The 19573-nt window shown below is 47.2% G+C and overlaps 1 protein-coding gene across 1 annotated transcript; it reads right to left on the bottom strand.

Moving 5' to 3' along the window:
• Window positions 1-27: 27 nt before the first annotated feature.
• LOC119366892 (1-aminocyclopropane-1-carboxylate oxidase homolog 1-like) lies at window positions 28-1221 on the bottom strand. Its single transcript, XM_037632579.1, has one exon. The coding sequence runs from the start codon at window positions 1108-1110 to the stop codon at window positions 28-30; it is 1083 nt and encodes a 360-aa protein (XP_037488476.1). The 5' UTR covers window positions 1111-1221.
• Between the last annotated feature and the right edge of the window lie 18352 nt (window positions 1222-19573).

The raw sequence follows: 19573 nt of genomic DNA, 5'->3' as shown, positions 1-19573 counted from the left end.
ATTTTTTGGGGGATTCAGTGATGAGATTCAGAGCCTGAAGTGCTGGAGTGCAGAGACGCCGGCGAGGCCCTTGACCTTGTAGTACTGCCGGACCACCTCCTCCACCGTCGCGCTCCTGTACTGCGGCTGGTCACCGTCGGCGACGATCGGCGCTAGCACCCTCGTGGGTGCGGCGGCGCGGTCCGTCCGGAAGAAGCACGCCACGGAGACCCGTGGCCCCACGCCGTTGGACACCACGCGGTGCTCCACGCTCTTGAACCTGTCGTTGGACATGAGCTGCAGGAAGTCGCCGACGTTCACCACCAGCGCCCCGGCCACCGGCGGCACGTCCACCCACGCTGCCGCGCCGTCGAGGTCGACGAGCACCTGGAGGCCGCCGACGGCGTCCTGGAGGAGCACGGTGAGGAAGCTGGCGTCGGTGTGCCGCGGGGTGCCGAGGGTGAGCTGCGGCTCCGGGCAGGCCGGGTAGTAGTGGCAGGCGAGGCTGACCCCGTCCAGGCACCCGCGCTCCTCCTCCAGGTGGCCGGGGCGGCGGCCCAGCGCCTCCGACAGCAGCCCCAGCAGCGTGCGGCCGAGCCGCTGCTGCACGAGACGCGCGTACTCCGGCGCGACGAGCCTGCACGCCGCCGGGAGCTCCTCGGGCGCCGGCGGCATCTCCATGAAGAGCGTGTCGCGCCAGTTGGCCGCCGTCGACTGGAACAGGTCGAGGTTGCTCTGGTACCGGACGCGCCGGCCGGTGTCCCGCGTGTAGTAGGGCGCCTTGGCCTCCACGGGCTCCTCGATGAAGCCCCGCACCGCCGCCAGCATCGCCGACGTGGCCGCCTCCGGCACGCCGTGGCCCACCACCTGGAAGAAGCCGAACGTCTCCGCGGCCGCCCTCACCTGCGCGAACACCTCTGCTCGCTTGGCGCTCTCCACAACGGATGACAGGTTGATGACCGGCACGGTGAAGCGATGAGGTCGAGGCGCGCCGTGGGCGAGGGACTCCGGCGGGTGGTGGAAGATGGACGGGACGGCGGTGACGCCCGCGTCGACCAGGCCCTTGACGCCCGCCCTCGTCTCGTCGAACGCCTTGAGGTTGAGGGCGCGGAGGGGCTGGGCGGAGGCCATGGCGTGGACGCGCCGTGGAGTGATCGGTGTTGCCTCCTCCTTTTTGGTTCACTGGTTTGGTTTTCTTCATCGAACGTGTGCGCCAGTGTGTTGCCGCCGGTGATATCTCGTGGTTGCTGCCCATGCATCAGCAGCGTATCGTGTATACGTCACCGGCCACTAAATTGGCCGTGTGCACACAAGAGAAAGCATGAAAAAAAATATCTGGAAATTTTGTTTCGTTAAGACAAGACCTTTACCAATGATTTACTCCTTTTACCCCGATTCCATTTCGTTAAGACAAGGCCGCAAAAAACTCACACATGTTTTATTCGGTTTTGCTAATTCTCCGTCGACCGAAGAATTAGTTAAATCTTGACCAACACCAAGGACTGTCAATCTCGACGCTGACGTCCATGTGAGTTTTTTTTTATACAAACACTGTGTTTTTGCTTTTTTTATGTGATAGGTGAACACTTTTTTTAGCACAGTCGGGGCTGAAACGAAAACAAGAAACTCATTAGCTAAATGAGTAGCTTGTGACTCGGCTCGACTTGAGTCGAACTTGTTGACTAATGAATCGACCTGGGTTTTGATCCAAGCTTATTAATAAAATAAAACGAGCTCAACGACTCGAGCTAACGAGTTAATCATTTACCTCGTAAATAAAAAGGGACAAGAGATAAGTATCACTATTGTTGTCATTTGTAGAGTGCACCAAATGTCTATTTAGTGTAAATTGTTGATCGTTGTGGTTTGTGAAGAATATGCGTGTATTAATACTTTTTTGTGGATTAGTTGCTTAAATAATGTGTATACATATACTTTTGCTATTCACGTTTATAATGAGTTTAACGAGTTAGGCGAGCTAGCTCGCGAGTTACACGAGTCGAGCTGAGTTTGAGCTCGTTATGTTCACGAGTCAAGCTGAGCTAACTTGTTGTCTTACTGAGTTCTAGCGAGTCAAGCCGTCTCGGCTTGAATTCCAGCCCTAAGAACCATGATTTTTTTTGTTGTTGTAAAAACAGGTTTTAGCTTTGTACAAACTTTTCTTTTGGAACAACACAGAGAATGGCATATTCACGACATGTCCGGCTTATTCCACTAATTGGGAATTTTAATATGGTGTAAAGCTTATGGGATCTAATTTGGATACATTAAAACTGAGCACCCTCCCAGCCCTCTCACGCCACCTGTCATTTCAGCCATTAGATTGTTGGTTTGGATCGTCTCTGGCCATTGATCCGATCTGCCCGCCACCCACGCTTTCTCTTAGTGGGTCGGATGTCCTAGGAGCAGCTACTCTGGGAGAAAAATCGAAGGCCTGTGGTTCACTGGGCTATTGGATCGAAGGGACCGGCCCATTTGGCATCCCCGCTCGCTCCTCCCCTTCTTCAACCTCGTCACGCCCACGATCTCGCGTCCTGCAAAATCGCTAGGCGTGCCCGCCGCCAACGCCACTACCGCCAACTCGATCGTCGTGGAAACGAGGAAGACACCGTCGCGAGGTCAACGTCGTGCCACCCCACCCCATCCCAAGTCGAGGTATGCCCCTTTTTCTACCGGGGAAAGAGGGAGGAAAGGATGTTGCCGCTATCGTGCTGGACCCAGCCACCGCCGCGTCTGGGTCGAGGTCGCCCCACTCGGGGGAGGGGTCACCGCGCAGGGGGTAGAACGGGGGCTACAGTGTCGTCGTCAGTGCGCTCGGGTCGGGGTTCCCGCGCTCGATCCGGCGGCCACTGCGCGCCACTGGGTCTGGGCGCCGCACTCGGGGGAGTGCTCGCTGGAGATGCGCGACGGCCCTGGACACCACCTCGCAGCACCGGCGACGGGTGACGTCCTGGACGCCGCTGTGCTGGTGGGTGGACGGAGGGAGATGGCATGGGCTACGGAAGAAGAGGATTTGGGGACGCCGGTGCTCCCGCTCGAGGCAAAGGGCTGGGAAGATCAGCAGACCGGCTGCCCGGTGGATTGGACGCATGGCTCGGCTGGGCTTCTATTAAACTGAGTATGTTCACTGCTACTGAATATTTTGAGTGCTACTGAACTAAACTTGTGAATTATTCAAATGGGATTTACTTAGATCTGCCACCACTGAATATGTTGAGTGCCAGAGTAAAAAAAAAGAATATGTTTGTTGATTTTAGACCTTTTCTCATAATTAAATGTACATCAATAGAGGTTTTCCTCGATCATAATTTTCTGAGTTGTGGAAATGTTATGTGTTTGTTTATTTTTCCATTTGTCTGATCATGCATGAATTAAATTGTTTCTTACTCCAGAAATGTCTTGTCATGGTGTATCACATTGTGTCGCTAGGGCACATCTCCCACAAACATAGACCATGCCAGTGAGTTCCCTTCCCTTGGTTTGCATGTGGATGAACTAATATGTGATGAAATTGATTTGTATTTCTGGTTATATGCTTCCAGCGAAGGTTGCCTATGTGAGCAAGGAGAAAACTTTTGAATCATCTACTTGACAGGTCACAAAGTTATTACGGATGCAATATATTGATGGTATAAGTCGGAACTCAATCAGGTAGTTTATTAATTCAAAAATTCTAACTTAACAATTCATTCAGTATTAACTTTCTTTGTGTACCATCTCTTCAATTTCAGAGTGGTGCTAAGGACCTAAGGTACCAACTGAAAAATGCAATTCCAATTTATGAGCAAAAACATAATTCCAATGCAAGTACGTGATGTTGCATTCCTTAACTAGCAATGCAAACTTTTCTTAATATTTCACTTGACGTGTAGGTAGTATTTTCACTTCCTTCTTGTTCTCACCCTTTGCTACTTTCCTTTATTTTTGTTCCCCTGTTTTGTAGATTAAGCAACTAAAAGAAACCAATGTCTATTTTTCTGACAGTAAAAAGCAAACCGGTGACTATATATGCTGGAATCAGCAAATTATACTGCACAATATACGTATCAACATCTTAAGTTTATGTTGCCCTATATATCACCAATGACACCATCCGGAAGATTATCTTTCTCTAAATCATGTGGTCCATTTTCAGGTATGAGTACCAAAGTAAATGAATTACATAGGTGAAAATACCATGTCTATTTCATTAAACACTAACTCGCTTTATGTGTAATGCAGAAACAATGTGATGATTTTCAGCCAGGTAAATTTAGATTGCTCATCCTTGTGTTTCCTTTACTTATTGTATCTATCGGTTTATTTATGAAATTGTAATGCACATATTGCGGAATAGATAGTGACTCCGCTTTCTTACAGATCATAGTGAGCTTCAGTTTTTATTCCTGAGATTATATTATGGTTATCCAGGTGTTGCCTTCCAAGGTTGTAAATATAAACTACCATGCCATAATCATCGGGCAATGTAATACGCAAGTTGAGCAGCCCTTGGGGTCTTGGGGAGTACTTGTTCTTTTTTTTGTATGTAATCCTGGAGCTTTATCAGTACCAATGCTACTCAAAGCAAAAGCTAACATGATTTCCTGAATTTGTGTTACACCTATGCCCTGAGATTATATGCTTTGCCAGCATGCATGTTTTCTTCATTAAAGCACATTTAGAAGGTAGGCTTTAAACTAACTAATAAACCCATTCCACTTATAAATAATCAGAGATGTTTTTGAATTTGTTCTTAAATCTTTTCATTCAGACACAACAAAGCCCACCTTCTGTTGGTTGGGCACTGGGGATAAACTAAAAGCAGAAAAGGGTGTCAAGGTTGCTACCCCTGCAAGGAAGGCTTTTTCGAACAACAGTCTTCAGGACTGAAGTCGCTGACATTTGGGAAATAAGTACTACTTTAGTTGTCAATGGGCACGGTAATATCAATATCTGGGAACTACTATTTTAGTTTTCAATGGGCCTCGTAATCTCCAGGAACTTCTGTTTTAGTTGTCAGTGAGCAGAAAATTGTGTCACGGTTGCTATACCATGAGCATTTTTCCAATTTTTCGCCATTGTGAGAAAAATGTATTTTTCCCTTTTGGGTTTCTATTTACTACTGGTTCAAATACCTCTCATTTCAAAAGAACAAGAAAAACATATGTGAAACAACAGCTTCTTGCTCCATACATTTATGATCATTCCTACCATTCTATCGTCAAAATGGACGGGCGCGGCAACGCGCGCCGTCAAAGATCTAGTATTGTGTAAAGCTTATGGTGTAAAGCTATGGACAGGAGGCCTACCGCTTGATGTTCCCCCTAAATGAGATGATTGCGACAATGTGTTAGTATGTGTTGTGTGAGAGGCAACAAACGGCAAGGGGAGAACATTTGAACATGTTGATTGTGCATACACAAGCCGTTGTTGCTATACCTAGCAACTACTTTCGGGCGAGATAAAATTGCATGTGTATTAAGACACGGCGGGGAGAAACCATGTGAAGGACATGTCAAATTAAATGTGGATGTTGCTTTCTCTGTCGTCAAGAGCTTGAGATCTACATGTGTAGTCTTAATGATCATGGCACCTTCTTGACTGGGAGAAACCATCGATTGGATCACGTCACTGACTCCCTCACAACCAAGGCAAGAGCTCTCCGATATGGCCTCATTCTAGCATGACGGCATGGGTGCACAAGACTGATAATGAACATCAAATGCATGAGGTGCTCAACACAGATGCAAGATGGTGGCAATCCCATTGGTCTGACGACATCTATTTATGAAGTGTTCTTTTCTTGCTAGAAGTTTCACCGATGTCATTTATTGCACAATCCTATTGGAAAGCAATAGAGTGGCCACACTCTTGCTTGTAATGAGGATGGATGAAATTTGTTGTTTGACATGAGGACCCCCCACAGACTTTATCATTGGGCTGTTAGCAGATGATGAGTAACCCTAATATCAATTAAAATTTCCATGATGGCATTCCATAAAAAAGACGACATGATTTGCCTTCTTACTGGTGTTTTTTTTTCTATGTGGAGTTGAGCTTGTTGGGGAACGTTGCATAAAATAAAGAATTTCCTACGTTCACCAAGATCAATCTATGAGTTCATCTAGCAACGAGAGAGGGGGGTGCATCTACATACCCTTGTAGATCGCGAGTGGAAGCATTCAAGAGAACGGGGTTGAGGGAGTCGTACTCGTCGTGATCCAAATCACCGGAGATCCTAGCGCCGAACGGACGGCACCTCCGCGTTCAACACACGTACGGTCAGCGTGACGTCTCCTCCTTCTTGATCCAGCAAGGGGGTAAGGAGAGGTTGATGAAGATCCAACAGCACGACGACGTGGTGGTGGATGCAGCAAGGTTCCGGCAGGGCTTCGCCAAGCGACTACGGGGGGAGGAGGTGTAGCAGGGGAGAGGGAGGCGCCAAGACTTCAGGGTGCGGCTGCCCTCCCTCCCCCCCTTTATATAGGCCCCCTGGGGGGTGCCGGCCCTAGGAGATGGCATCTCCAAGGGGGGGGCAGCGACCAAGGGGGAGGCTTGCCCCCCAAGGCAAGTGGAGGCGCCCCCCCCCCCCCACGGGTTTCCAACCCTAGGCGCAAGGGGGGCCCAAGGGGGGCGCACTAGCCCACCAGGGGCTGGTCCCCTCCCCACTTCAGCCCACGGGGCCCTCCGGGATAGGTGGCCCCACCCGATGGACCCCGGGGACCCTTCCGGTGGTCCCGGTACAATACCGGTGACCCCCGAAACTCTCCCGATGGCCGAAACAACACTTCCTATATATAATTCTTTACCTCCAGACCATTCCGGAACTCCTCGTGACGTCCGGGATCTCATCCGGGACTCCGAACAACTTTTGGTTTGCTGCATACTCATATTCATACAACCCTAGCGTCACCGAACCTTAAGTGTGTAGACCCTATGGGTTCGGGAGACATGTAGACATGACCGAGACGGCTCTCCGGTCAATAACCAACAGCGGGATCTGGATACCCATGTTGGCTCCTACATGCTCTTCGATGATATCATCGGATGAACCACGATGTCGATGATTCAAGCAACCTCGTATACAATTCCCTTTGTCAATCGGTATTTTACTTGCCTGAGATTTGATCGTCGGTATCCCAATACCTTGTTCAATCTCGTTACCGGCAAGTCACTTTACTCGTACCGTAATGCATGATCCCGTGACCAGACACTTGGTCACTTTGAGCTCATTATGATGATGCATTACCGAGTGGGCCCAGAGATACCTCTCCGTCATACGGAGTGACAAATCCCAGTCTCGATCCGTGTCAACCCAACAGACACTTTCGGAGATACCTGTAGTGCACCTTTATAGTCACCCAGTTACGTTGTGACGTTTGGTACACCCAAAGCACTCCTACGGTATCCGGGAGTTACACGATCTCATGGTCTAAGGAAAAGATACTTGACATTGGAAAAGCTCTAGCAAATGAACTACACGATCTTTGTGCCATGCTTAGGATTGGGTCTTGTCCATCACATCATTCTCCTAATGATGTGATCCTGTTATCAATGACATCCAATGTCCATAGTCAGGAAACCATGACTATCTGTTGATCAACGAGCTAGTCAACTAGAGGCTCACTAGGGACATATTGTGGTCTATGTATTCACACGTGTATTATGATTTCCGGATAATACAATTATAGCATGAATAAAAGACAATTATCATGAACAAGGAAATATAATAATAATCCTTTTATTATTGCCTCTAGGGCATATTTCCAACAGTCTCCCACTTGCACTAGAGTCAATAATCTAGTTACATTGTGATGAATCGAACACCCATAGAGTTCTGGTGTTGATCATGTTTTGCTCGCGGAAGAGGTTTAGTCAACGGATCTGCGACATTCAGATCCATATGTACTTTGCAAATATCTATGTCTCCATCTTGAACATTTTCACGGATGGAGTTGGAACGACGCTTGATGTGCCTGGTCTTCTTGTGAAACCTAGGCTCCTTGGCAATGGCAATAGCTCCAGTGTTGTCACAGAAGAGAGTGATTAGCCCCGACGCATTGGGTATGACTCCTAGGTCGGTGATGAACTCCTTCATCCATATTGCTTCATGTGCTGCCTCCGAGGCTGCCATGTACTCCGCTTCACATGTAGATCCCGCCACGACGCTCTGCTTGCAACTGCACCAGCTTACTGCTCCACGATTCAACATATACACGTATCCGGTTTGTGACTTAGAGTCATCCAGATCTGTGTCGAAGCTAGCATCGATGTAACCATTTACGATGAGATCTTTGTCACCTCCATAAATGAGAAACATGTCCTTTGTCCTTTTCAGGTACTTCAGGATATTCTTGACCGCTGTCCAGTGTTCCTTACCGGGATTACTTTGGTACCTTCCTACCAAACTTACGGCAAGGTTTATATTAGGTCTGGTACACAGCATGGCATACATAATAGATCCTATGACTGAGGCATAGGGGATGACACTCATCTCTTCTTTATCTTTTGCCGTGGTCGGACATTGAGCCGAGCTCAATCTCACACCTTGCAATACAGGCAGGAACCCTTTCTTGGACTGATCCATTTTGAACTTCTTCAATATCTTATCAAGGTATGTGCTTTGTGAAAGACCTATGAGGCGTCTCGATCTATCCCTATAGATCTTGATGCCTAATATGTAAGCAGCTTCTCCAAGGTCCTTCATTGAAAAACACTTATTCAAGTAGGCCTTAATGTTGTCCAAAAGTTCTATATCATTTCCCATCAAAAGTATGTCATCTACATATAATATGAGAAATGCTACAGAGCTCCCACTCACTTTCTTGTAAACGCAGGCTTCTCCGTAAGTCTGCATAAACCCAAACGCTTTGATCATCTCATCAAAGCGAATGTTCCAACTCCGAGATGCTTGCACCAGCCCATAAATGGATCGCTGGAGCTTGCATACCTTGTTAGCATTCTTAGGATCGACAAAACCCTCCGGCTGCATCATATACATTTCTTCCTTAAGATAGCCATTAAGGAATGCCGTTTTGATGTCCATCTGCCATATCTCATAATCATAGTATGCGGCAATTGCTAACATGATTCGGACGGACTTTAGCTTCACTACGGGAGAGAAAGTCTCATTGTAGTCAACCCCTTGAACTTTTCGATAACCCTTAGTGACAAGTCGAGCTTTATAGATGGTAATATTACCATCCGCGTCCGTCTTCTTCTTAAAGATCCATTTGTTTTCTATCGCTCGCCGATCATCGGGCAAGTCTGTCAAAGTCCATACTTTGTTTTCATACATGGATTCTATCTCGGATTGCATGGCTTCAAGCCATTTGTTGGAATCTGGGCCCGCCATCGCTTCTTCATAGTTCGAAGGTTCACCGTTGTCTAACAACATGATTTCCAGGACAGGGTTGCCATACCACTCTGGTGTGGAACGTGTCCTTGTGGACCTACGAAGTTCAGTAGCAACTTGATCCGAAGTACCTTGATCATCATCATTAATTTCCTCTCCAGTCGGTGTAGGCACCACAGGAACATTTTCCTGAGCTGCACTACTTTTCGGTTCAAGAGGTAGTACTTCATCGAGTTCTACTTTCCTCCCACTTACTCCTTTCGAGAGAAACTCTTTTTCCAGAAAGGATCCGTTCTTGGCAACAAAAATCTTGCCTTCGGATCTAAGGTAGAAGGTATACCCAATGGTTTTCTTAAGGTATCCTATGAAGAAGTATTTTTCCGACTTGGGTTCGAGCTTTTCAGGTTGAAGTTTCTTGACATAAGCATCGCATCCCCAAACTTTTACAAACGACAGCTTAGGTTTCTTCCTAAACCATAATTCATACGGTGTCATCTCAACGGATTTAGACGGAGCCCTATTTAAAGTGAATGTAGCTGTCTCTAGAGCGTATCCCCAAAATGATAGCGGTAAATCAGTAAGAGACATCATAGATCGCACCATATCCAATAGAGTGCGATTACGATGTTCGGACACACCGTTACGCTGAGGTGTTCCAGGCGGCCTGAGTTGTGAAACGATTCCACATTTCCTTAGGTGCGTACCAAATTCGTGACTTAAATATTCTCCTCCACAATCTGATCGTAAGAATTTTATCTTTCGGTCACGTTGATTCTCTACTTTATTCTGAAATTCCTTGAACTTTTCAAAGGTCTCAGACTTGTGTTTCATCAAGTAGACATACCCATATCTACTTAAGTCATCAGTGAGAGTGAGAACACAACGATATCCTCCGCGAGCCTCAACGCTCATTGTACCACACACATCAATATGTATGATTTCCAATAAGTTGGTTGCTCGCTCCATTGTTCCGGAGAACGGAGTCTTGGTCATTTTGCCCATGAGGCATGGTTCGCATCTGTCAAATGATTCATAATCGAGAGACTCTAAAAGTCCATCAGCATGGAGCTTCTTCATGCGCTTGACACCAATGTGACCAAGGCGGCAGTGCCACAAGTATGTGGGACTATCGTTATCAACTTTACATCTTTTGGTATTCACACTATGAATATGTGTAACATTACGTTCGAGATTCATTAAGAATAAACCATTGACCATCGGGGCATGACCACAAAACATATCTCTCATATAAATAGAACAACCATTATTCTCGGATTTAAATGAGTAACCATCTCGCATTAAACGAGATTCAGATACAATGTTCATGCTCAAACTTGGCACTAAATAACAATTATTGAGGTTTAAAACTAATCCCGTGGGTAAATGTAGAGGTAGCGTGCCGACGGCGATCACATCGACCTTGGAACCATTCCCGACGCGCATCGTCACCTCGTCCTTCGCCAGTCTCTGCTTATTCCGCAGCTCCTGCTGTGAGTTACAAATATGAGCAACGACACCGGTATCAAATACCCAGGAGTTACTACGGGTACTGGTAAGGTACACATCAATTACATGTATATCACATATACCTTTAGTGTTGCCGGCCTTCTTGTCCGCTAAGTATTTGGGGCAGTTCCGCTTCCAGTGACCCTTCCCTTTGCAATAAAAGCATTCAGTCTCAGGCTTGGGTCCATTCCTTGACTTCTTCCCGGCAACTGGCTTACCGGGCGCGGCAACATCTTTGCCGTCCTTCTTGAAGTTCTTCTTACCCTTGCCCTTCTTGAACTTGGTGGTTTTATTGACCATCAACACTTGATGTTCTTTCTTGATTTCTACCTCTGCTGACTTCAGCATTGAAAATACTTCACGAATAGTTTTCACCATCCCCTGCATATTGTAGTTCATCACAAAGCTCTTGTAGCTCGATGGGAGCGACTGAAGGATTCTGTCAATGACCGCCTCATCCGGAAGGTTGATGTCCAGCTGGGACAGGCGGTTGTGCAACCCAGACATTTTGAGTATGTGCTCACTGACAGAACTATTTTCCTCCATCTTACAACTATAGAACTTGTCGGAGACTTCATATCTCTCGACCCGGGCATGAGCTTGGAAAACCATTTTCAGCTCCTCGAACATCTCATATGCTCCGTGTTGCTCAAAACGCTTTTGGAGCCCCAGTTCTAAGCTGTAAAGCATGCCGTACTGAACGAGGGAGTAATCATTAGCACGTGACTGCCAAGCATTCATAACGTCTTGGTTCTCTGGGATGGGTGCTTCACCTAGCGGTCCTTCTAGGACATATGCTTTCTTGGCAGCTATGAGGATGACCCTCAGGTTCCGGACCTAGTCCGTATAGTTGCTGCCATCATCTTTCAGCTTGGTTTTCTCTAGGAACGCGTTGAAGTTCATGTTGACACGAGCGTTGGCCATTTGATCTACAAGACATATTTTGCAAAGAGTTTTAGACTAAGTTCATGATAATTAAGTTCATCTAATCAAATTATTTAATGAACTCCCACTCAGATTTGACATCCCTCTAGTCATCTAAGTGTTACATGATCCGAGTCGACTAGGCCGTGTCCGATCATCACGTGAGACGGACTAGTCATCATCGGTGAACATGTGCATGTTGATCGTATCTTCCATACGACTCATATTCGACCTTTAGGTCTCTGTGTTCCGAGGCCATGTCTGTACATGCTAGGCTCGTCAAGTTAACCTAAGTGTTTTGCATGTGTAAAACTGTCTTACACCCGTTGTATGTGAACGTAGGAATCTATCACACCCGATCATCACGTGGTGCTTCGAAACGACGAACTTTATCAACGGCGCACAGTTAGGGAGAACACTTTCTTGAAATTGTTATAGGGGATCATCTTATTTACTACCGTCATTCTAAGTAAACAAGATGCATAAGCATAATAAACATCACATGCAATTATATAGTAGTGACATGATATGGCCAATATCATATAGCTCTTTTGATCACCATCTTCGGGGCTCCATGATCATCTTCGTCACCGGCATGACACCATGATCTCGATCATCATGATCTCCACCATCGTGTCTCCATGAATTTGCTCGCCAACTATTACTTCTACTACTATGGCTAACGGTTTAGCAATAAAGTAAAGTAATTACATGGCGTTAAATCATTGACACGCAGGTCATACAATAATTAAGACAACTCCTATGGCTCCTGCCGGTTGTCATACTCATCGACATGCAAGTCGTGATTCCTATTACAAGAACATGATCTCATACATCACAATATATCATTCATCATTCATCATAACTTTTGGCCATATCACATCACAAAGCAATTGCTGCAAAAACAAGTTAGACATCCTCTAATTGTTGTTGCATCTTTTACGTGGCTGCAATAGGGTTCTAGCAAGAACGTTTTCTTACCTACGAAAAAGCCACAACGTGATTTGTCAACTTCTATTTACCCTTCATAAGGACCCTTTTCATCGAATCCACTCCAATTAAAGTGGGAGAGACAGACACCCGCTAGCCACCTTATGCAACTAGTGCATGTCAGTCGGTGCAACCTGTCTCACGTAAGCGTACGTGTAAGGTCGGTCCGGGCCGCTTCATCCTACAATACCGCTGAAACAAAATAAGACTAGTAGCGGCAAGAAAGTTGACAACATCTACGCCCACAACAAATTGTGTTCTACTCGTGCAACAGAGAACTACGCATAGACCTAGCTCATGATGCCACTGTTGGGGAACGTTGCATAAAATAAAAAAATTCCTATGTTCACCAAGATCAATCTATGAGTTCATCTAGCAACGAGAGATGGGAGTGCATCTACATACCCTTGTAGATCGCGAGTGGAAGCGTTCAAGAGAACGGGGTTGAGGGAGTCGTACTCGTCGTGATCCAAATCACCGGAGATCCTAGCGCCGAACGGACGGCACCTCCGCGTTCAACACACGTACGGTCAGCGTGACGTCTCCTCCTTCTTGATCCAGCAAGGGGGGAAGTAGAGGTTGATGAAGATCCAGCAGCACGACGGCGTGGTGGTGGATGCAGCAGGGTTTCGGCAGGGCTTCGCCAAGCGACTACGGGAGGAGGAGGTGTAGCAGGGGAGAGGGAGGCACCAAGACTTCAGGGTGCGGCTGCCCTCCCTTCCCCCCCTTTATATAGGCCCCCTGGGGGGGGGCTCCGGCCCTAGGAGATGGCATCTCCAAGGGGGAGGGGCCAAGGGGGAGGCTTGCCCCCCAAGACAAGTGGAGGCGCCCCCCCTCCCACCCTAGGGTTTCCAACCCTAGGCGCAGGGGGGCCCAAGGGGGCTGCGCACCAGCCCACCAGGGGCTGGTCCCCTCCCTACTTCAGCCCACGGGGCCCTCCAGGATAGGTGGCCCCACCCGATGGACCCCCGGGACCCTTCCGGTGGTCCCGGTACAATACCGGTGACCCCCAAAACTCTCTCGATGGACGAAACAACAATTCCTATATATAATTCTTTACCTCCGGACGATTTTGGAACTCCTCGTGACGTCCGGGATCTCATCCGGGACTCCGAACAACTTTCGGTTTGCTGCATGCTCATATTCATACAACCCTAGCGTCACCGAACCTTAAGTGTGTAGACCCTACAGGTTCGGGAGACATGTAGACATGACCGAGACGGCTCTCCGGTCAATAACCAACAGCGGGATCTGGATACCCATGTTGTCTCCTACATGCTCCTCGATGATCTCATCGGATGAACCACGATGTCGAGGATTCAAGCAACCCCGTATACAATTCCCTTTGTCAATCGGTACGTTACTTGCCCGAGATTCGATCGTCGGTATCCCAATACCTTGTTCAATCTCGTTACCGGCAAGTCAATTTACTCGTACCGTAATGCATGATCCCGTGACCAGACACTTGGTCACTTTGAGCTCATTATGATGATGCATTACCGAGTGGGCCTAGAGATACCCCTCTGTCATATGGAGTGACAAATCCCAGTCTCGATCCGTGTCAACCCAACAGACACTTTCGGAGATACCTGTAGTGCACCTTCACTAGTGCAGAACCGGGCTTTAGTGCCGGTTCATGACGGTGTTTAGTGCCGGTTGGCGAACCGGCACTAAAGAGTGGGGACTAAAGGCCCCCCCTTTAGTACCGGTTCGTCAGGAACCGGCGCTAAAGTGCCACCACGTGGCACGAGCCAGGCCCGTGTGCGTGTAGAACATTAGTACCGGTTGGTAACACCAACCGGTACTAAATGTTTGGGTGTTTTTTTAATTTTTGCTTTAATTTTGTGTTTTCAATTTGGCTTTGTTTTCCATTTAATTCTTTTTTGTTTGCTGGTATTTCACGATACTACAAATTGGACACGTTATGCATATATATTAAATAGATTTTCTCGTACGTAGAATCGCATATATATATATAATATATATATCATCGAATGTCTCACAGCCAACACCATTAACTATTCACACATGTATATACATATACAATTTCTACTACATGTTGCCTTGGTGCCTTCGGAGCACAATGACAAGTGGTTCATGGGGGAGGTAGCGGGTAATAGTATTCTCCTTTCGGATCTATGACCTGGTCGAGCAAAAATCCGGCTATTTCCTCTTGAAGTGCTTGTATGCGCTCCTCGGGTAGGAGCTTATCCCGCACCTCTCTGAACTATTAAGAAGGAGATCAATATGCATGTGTGTTAGTTGTGTGACTAGATATCGATAATGGTGTGAATAGTGTTATGACAAAAACGTACCCAGTCCTGTCTATCAGATCTGCTCCTTTCGCACGTCATCATGTGAATGTTCTTGCAAATGTAGTATGCACACAGATTATTTCCTTTCGCCTGCCTCAGGGCCTTTACGAGAATGGAATTGAATCAGATAATGATTAATCAAGCATAATAATTAATTAATGATATTGAAACAAGAATTAAAGAGACAGTAGCTAGCTAGTACTACTTAATTACTTACCTTGGGTCGATGCCAAAACAAATTTTTTTCCATTCTCCTGGAGTCACCGCGATGAACTTTGCCCATGCCCTGCCCGCCGGCAAAGAAAATTAATAAAGGGGTTATTAAATAGTTCATATCAGGAACTAATAGTTAATAATGATTGAAATTACCTGTTGACTATCCCCTTCACGGTGGTGTAGTCTCTATCTTCTTTAGTTAGTGAGTCCAGTAATTCAACTTTTCCTTCCTCAACTTCAATGTCTATCAAGACCCAGTGCCAACTGCATACACACACGTTTGCATGTCTTAATTAAGCGGGCATGTGCATAAAATTAATCAACTATCGTAAACCATATACACTTAATTATTAACATCTAGCTAGCTAATAAGCAAAAACAGAATTTGTAGTACAAGACAGTGTGACTCACGGGAAGTTGTAAGGAAGTAGTATATCTTCGAAGGTATTGAGGCGCTTCAAGAACTCTAGCATGCTTTCCTCTACAGCAGCTTTACAATGTTCAATCTCCCATATGTCCTGATTAATGATATTTGGGTCAATGAACCCAACGCCATAGCGTCCAGCTTTTTTCATTTCATACATCTTCATCCTGCATATAATACCACAGAAAAAAATATAGTGAGGATAATTACATGTAATGATTGATCAAAATTATCACTACATAACTAGCTTGAGACTTAAATTACAGAAAGAAATCACTTACAGACAATAGCAACTGACGATAGACTTGTCGAGTGCGTCTTGATTAAATAACTGAAATAGTTCTGGATACTCAATGGCCAGAGCTTTCTCATGGTAATAATGCTCATACTTGACATTCACCATGAGGGACTCTCGATTGGAAATCTTGGTAATGTTCATGTACCATTGATGCAATTGATACATTCTCGTTGGGAGGTCTTTGACCTTATCTGGATGGACCAAAGGTTTGCCCCGGACATATTGCCATGCTATTTCCGATTCTTTAAGCGTAGGCATGGACTCGATTTCGAGGAGTTGTCCAACAGAGATATTGAGCATTTGAGCCTGCATTATATGATCCTTTGTTATTACCACATCGCCATGCTGGGGAACGCTAACGGTTTGCCCATAATAATATTTGGCGCGTGTACTACTCCTCTCATATGTTGTTGGCACAACAAGCGGGGGGATCGCTTGCGCCGCCTGTTCTCCCAACCGGGGAACGGTTTTCCCGCATTTTTTGCCAGCTGCTTGTTGGCTCGAGCTTGAGCTCGCTTCCTTCTGTAGTCGTGCTCGATGTGCCTTCCTGATTTGGCGCTCATAGTTCGAGTCAACAGGCTTGGGAGCTGGTTCTCTAGCCATATGAATGAAGTGGTCAATTACTTTCTCAGGCACTTTCTCCTTTGGCGGCGGTGCCGGTTTCGGTCCAAAATGGGCGTCCACTTGGGCTTGCACTATGGTTGTGTTTTGCTCCTTAGTCATGTCGTAAGGCCTCTGAGGAAGAGGAGCGAGGCTTGGACCATATTTATATCGCTTGCCTTCGCCTGTACTTCCTGAACTACCTCGACTCGTACCGCTACACACCAAAGCCGCGGGATGTCTCTTCTGCGATTGCTGAGACGGCGGAGACGGCTGACGTGGAGTTGTACCAGGAGAAGTGGCCTGACGATGTGCCGGACTTGAAGTAGGAGGTGTGGCCTGACACGGTGCCGGACTTGCAACCGGAGAAGTGGCATGACGCTGTGCCGGGCTTGAAACCGGAGGAGTCAGCTCACGCGTTCGGGGACTTGGAGGAGGTGGGGGACTTCGAGGAGGAGTCGTCTCATGCGTTCGTGGACTTGGAGGAGCAGGAGTCTGCTGACTCGGTGGCGGACTTCAAAGAGACGACGCGGTGTCGGTGGACTTCGAAAGATTATGCAATCCTTTCTCCATAGGATGATACGATGTATGGCCTCTCCGAGTGTGCGCTCGTCTTCACCTCCAGGAATGTCAAGCATTAGCCCCGAATATGGGTCCACCACTTCATCAACCATGACACGAGCATAGCCCTCTGGAATCAGGATGCAATGGTAGGTTGCTTCGGGGGTAACTGGAAAAGCAACGCCGTCCGCCACCTTCATGGATATGTTCTTCATTTTGGAGTGTAGCTCATAGTTAGTGTTCTCTATGATGTCATCCACAGGGTATGTATCCAGCAGTGTGTCGCCCGGAGCAGAACCAACGCTGCTTCTCGGCATGGATGGGACGGTGCTATCCAATGCTGGACGATCATCCGCTTGCTGCTGCCGCTGCTGAGACCCCCTTTCCTGGCTAAGTGAGTCGATCTGCTGCTGCTGCTGGAATTTGAGTGCCAGGTCCGCGTGCCTTGCTTCTAGGCCTTGAAGACGTTTTGCGTCCTGCTTCCTCTCCTCCTCCTCCAGCTTCCTCTTCTTCTCCTCCATCTTCTTTCTTGCACGGGACCTGTAGTCGTCATTCCAGTCCGAAAAGCCCTCATACCAGGGAATAACACCCATGCCTCGTGTTCTTCCCGGGTGTTCAGGATTTCCCAGGGTGCGCGTAAGCTCGTCGTTCTCTCTGTTGGGCGTGAACACCCCCACTCGAGCTTCTTCTATTGCGTCAATTATCTTTTGTTCGGCTCCTTTTAGACTTGCCTTCTTCGAAATCAGGCCTGTCTTCGGGTCCAACGCCCTCCCATGCGCATAGAACCAAGTTCTGCATCTGGGGGGCCAGTGCCGGGTAACCGGAGTGACCCCTGCATCCTCCATCTCTTGCTCAGACTTATCCCACTTAGGCAATGCCACCGCGTAGCCACCTGGACCCAACCTATGGAACTGTGTCTTTGTTGCGGCATTTGCCTTGTTTTTCATCGACCGTTCCTTAGATATTTCTGAATCCTTGAAGGTCACGAAATCGTCCCAATGTTCTCTTTGCTTCTCTAGTGTTCCCTTGAAATCTGGAGTCTTCCTTTCATTAGCGAGGTAGTTGGCCCATACAGTTTTCTTGTGGGTGTTGAATGCAATTGCCATCTTCTTAAGAGCAGCGGCCTTGACTTTGTCCATATCTGCTTTAGTGAAATGATCTGGTAGGATGAAATGTTCCATCAGAGATTTCACCAGGTCTTCTTTGGCTCTGCCATCGACCCAAGTAACACCTGGACGTTTAGTCTTTGGCTCTTTCCATTCTTGAATGGAGATCGGGAGTTTGTCCTTCACAAGAACTCCGCACTGACGAGTCCACTTGTTCGCAATGTTCGTAGGCGTGAGGGGTTCGCCACTAGGTTTGATGGATTTGATGTGGTACTTTACACCATCCTTCAACAATCTGCCCGGGCCTCGCTTTGTCTTGCTGTCTGTAGAAGCAGATTTGCTCGATCCGGAGGGCTGAAAGAAGAAAGATCGATTCGTTAATATATCTTCAATAAAAAAACATGTGATGATCACCATGATGCATGCTTATATAAATATACCTCGCCGGTAGTGTTTGTTATTTGAAGATCAGCATTGTCTGTGTCATCACAAACATTGTCTATGTCATAATTATAATCATAGTTCATGACTTCATCAGCTCGGTCGTCGAGATCGAATATCTTTTCATCACCCTCTCCGGTATTGTTAAGATATTGGGAGCCGTCATCTGCTTCATTCAAATCATCTAGCCTGTGAGGGCTGCGTATGATGTCGAACAATTCCTCTTCTCTCTCTCTGCCGGTATTGTCCGCCATAGCTTTTACTTTACTAATAATACAGAAGAAATATAAAACAATTTAGTATTCAAATTACAATGCATGGATGCAATTAATCAATAAGGAAAATCTGAATCTCGAATACATCCTCTCGAATATATAATCTTGAATACATCATCGTCTTAATATATATAATCTCGAATACATCGTCTCGAATACTATATATCGAATACATCACTGGCTAGGTACCTAATAAAGATCGAGTACTACAGAAGAATCTAGGGCGCCACTTGTGGTTCCTGGGGCGCGAGCGGTGCACACCCAAAGAGAAGGAACCATCACAGGATCATATCTCCGATCATCTGCCCAAAGAACCCGCCAAGTAGTGGAGAACCTGACGTCGTCCATAGCAGCCATGTAGCGATGGACGTGCTCATCTTCCTCTCTGACATGGCGACGCACCACCTCCGGCGGGGCCGGCTGCCTATGCACCGAATGTGGCCCACGCGAACGCCACCAAAGAAGACCAGGGTCGACGACGGGACCCGAGGTCGGGTTCCTCACCAAGCGGCGCGTACCTCCAGGTAGCACCTCCCAGTGCCAGCCCGGCGGAGCCCAGTCCCGGACATGGGTCCCCTCAAGCATGACGTTGTCGCGAACGGGT

This window comes from Triticum dicoccoides, chromosome 2B, assembly GCF_002162155.2.
Source record: "Triticum dicoccoides isolate Atlit2015 ecotype Zavitan chromosome 2B, WEW_v2.0, whole genome shotgun sequence".
Classification (NCBI taxonomy): domain Eukaryota; kingdom Viridiplantae; phylum Streptophyta; class Magnoliopsida; order Poales; family Poaceae; genus Triticum; species Triticum dicoccoides.
Note: the sequence above shows the minus strand (reverse complement) of the source record. Positions and strands in the feature narration are given on the sequence as shown.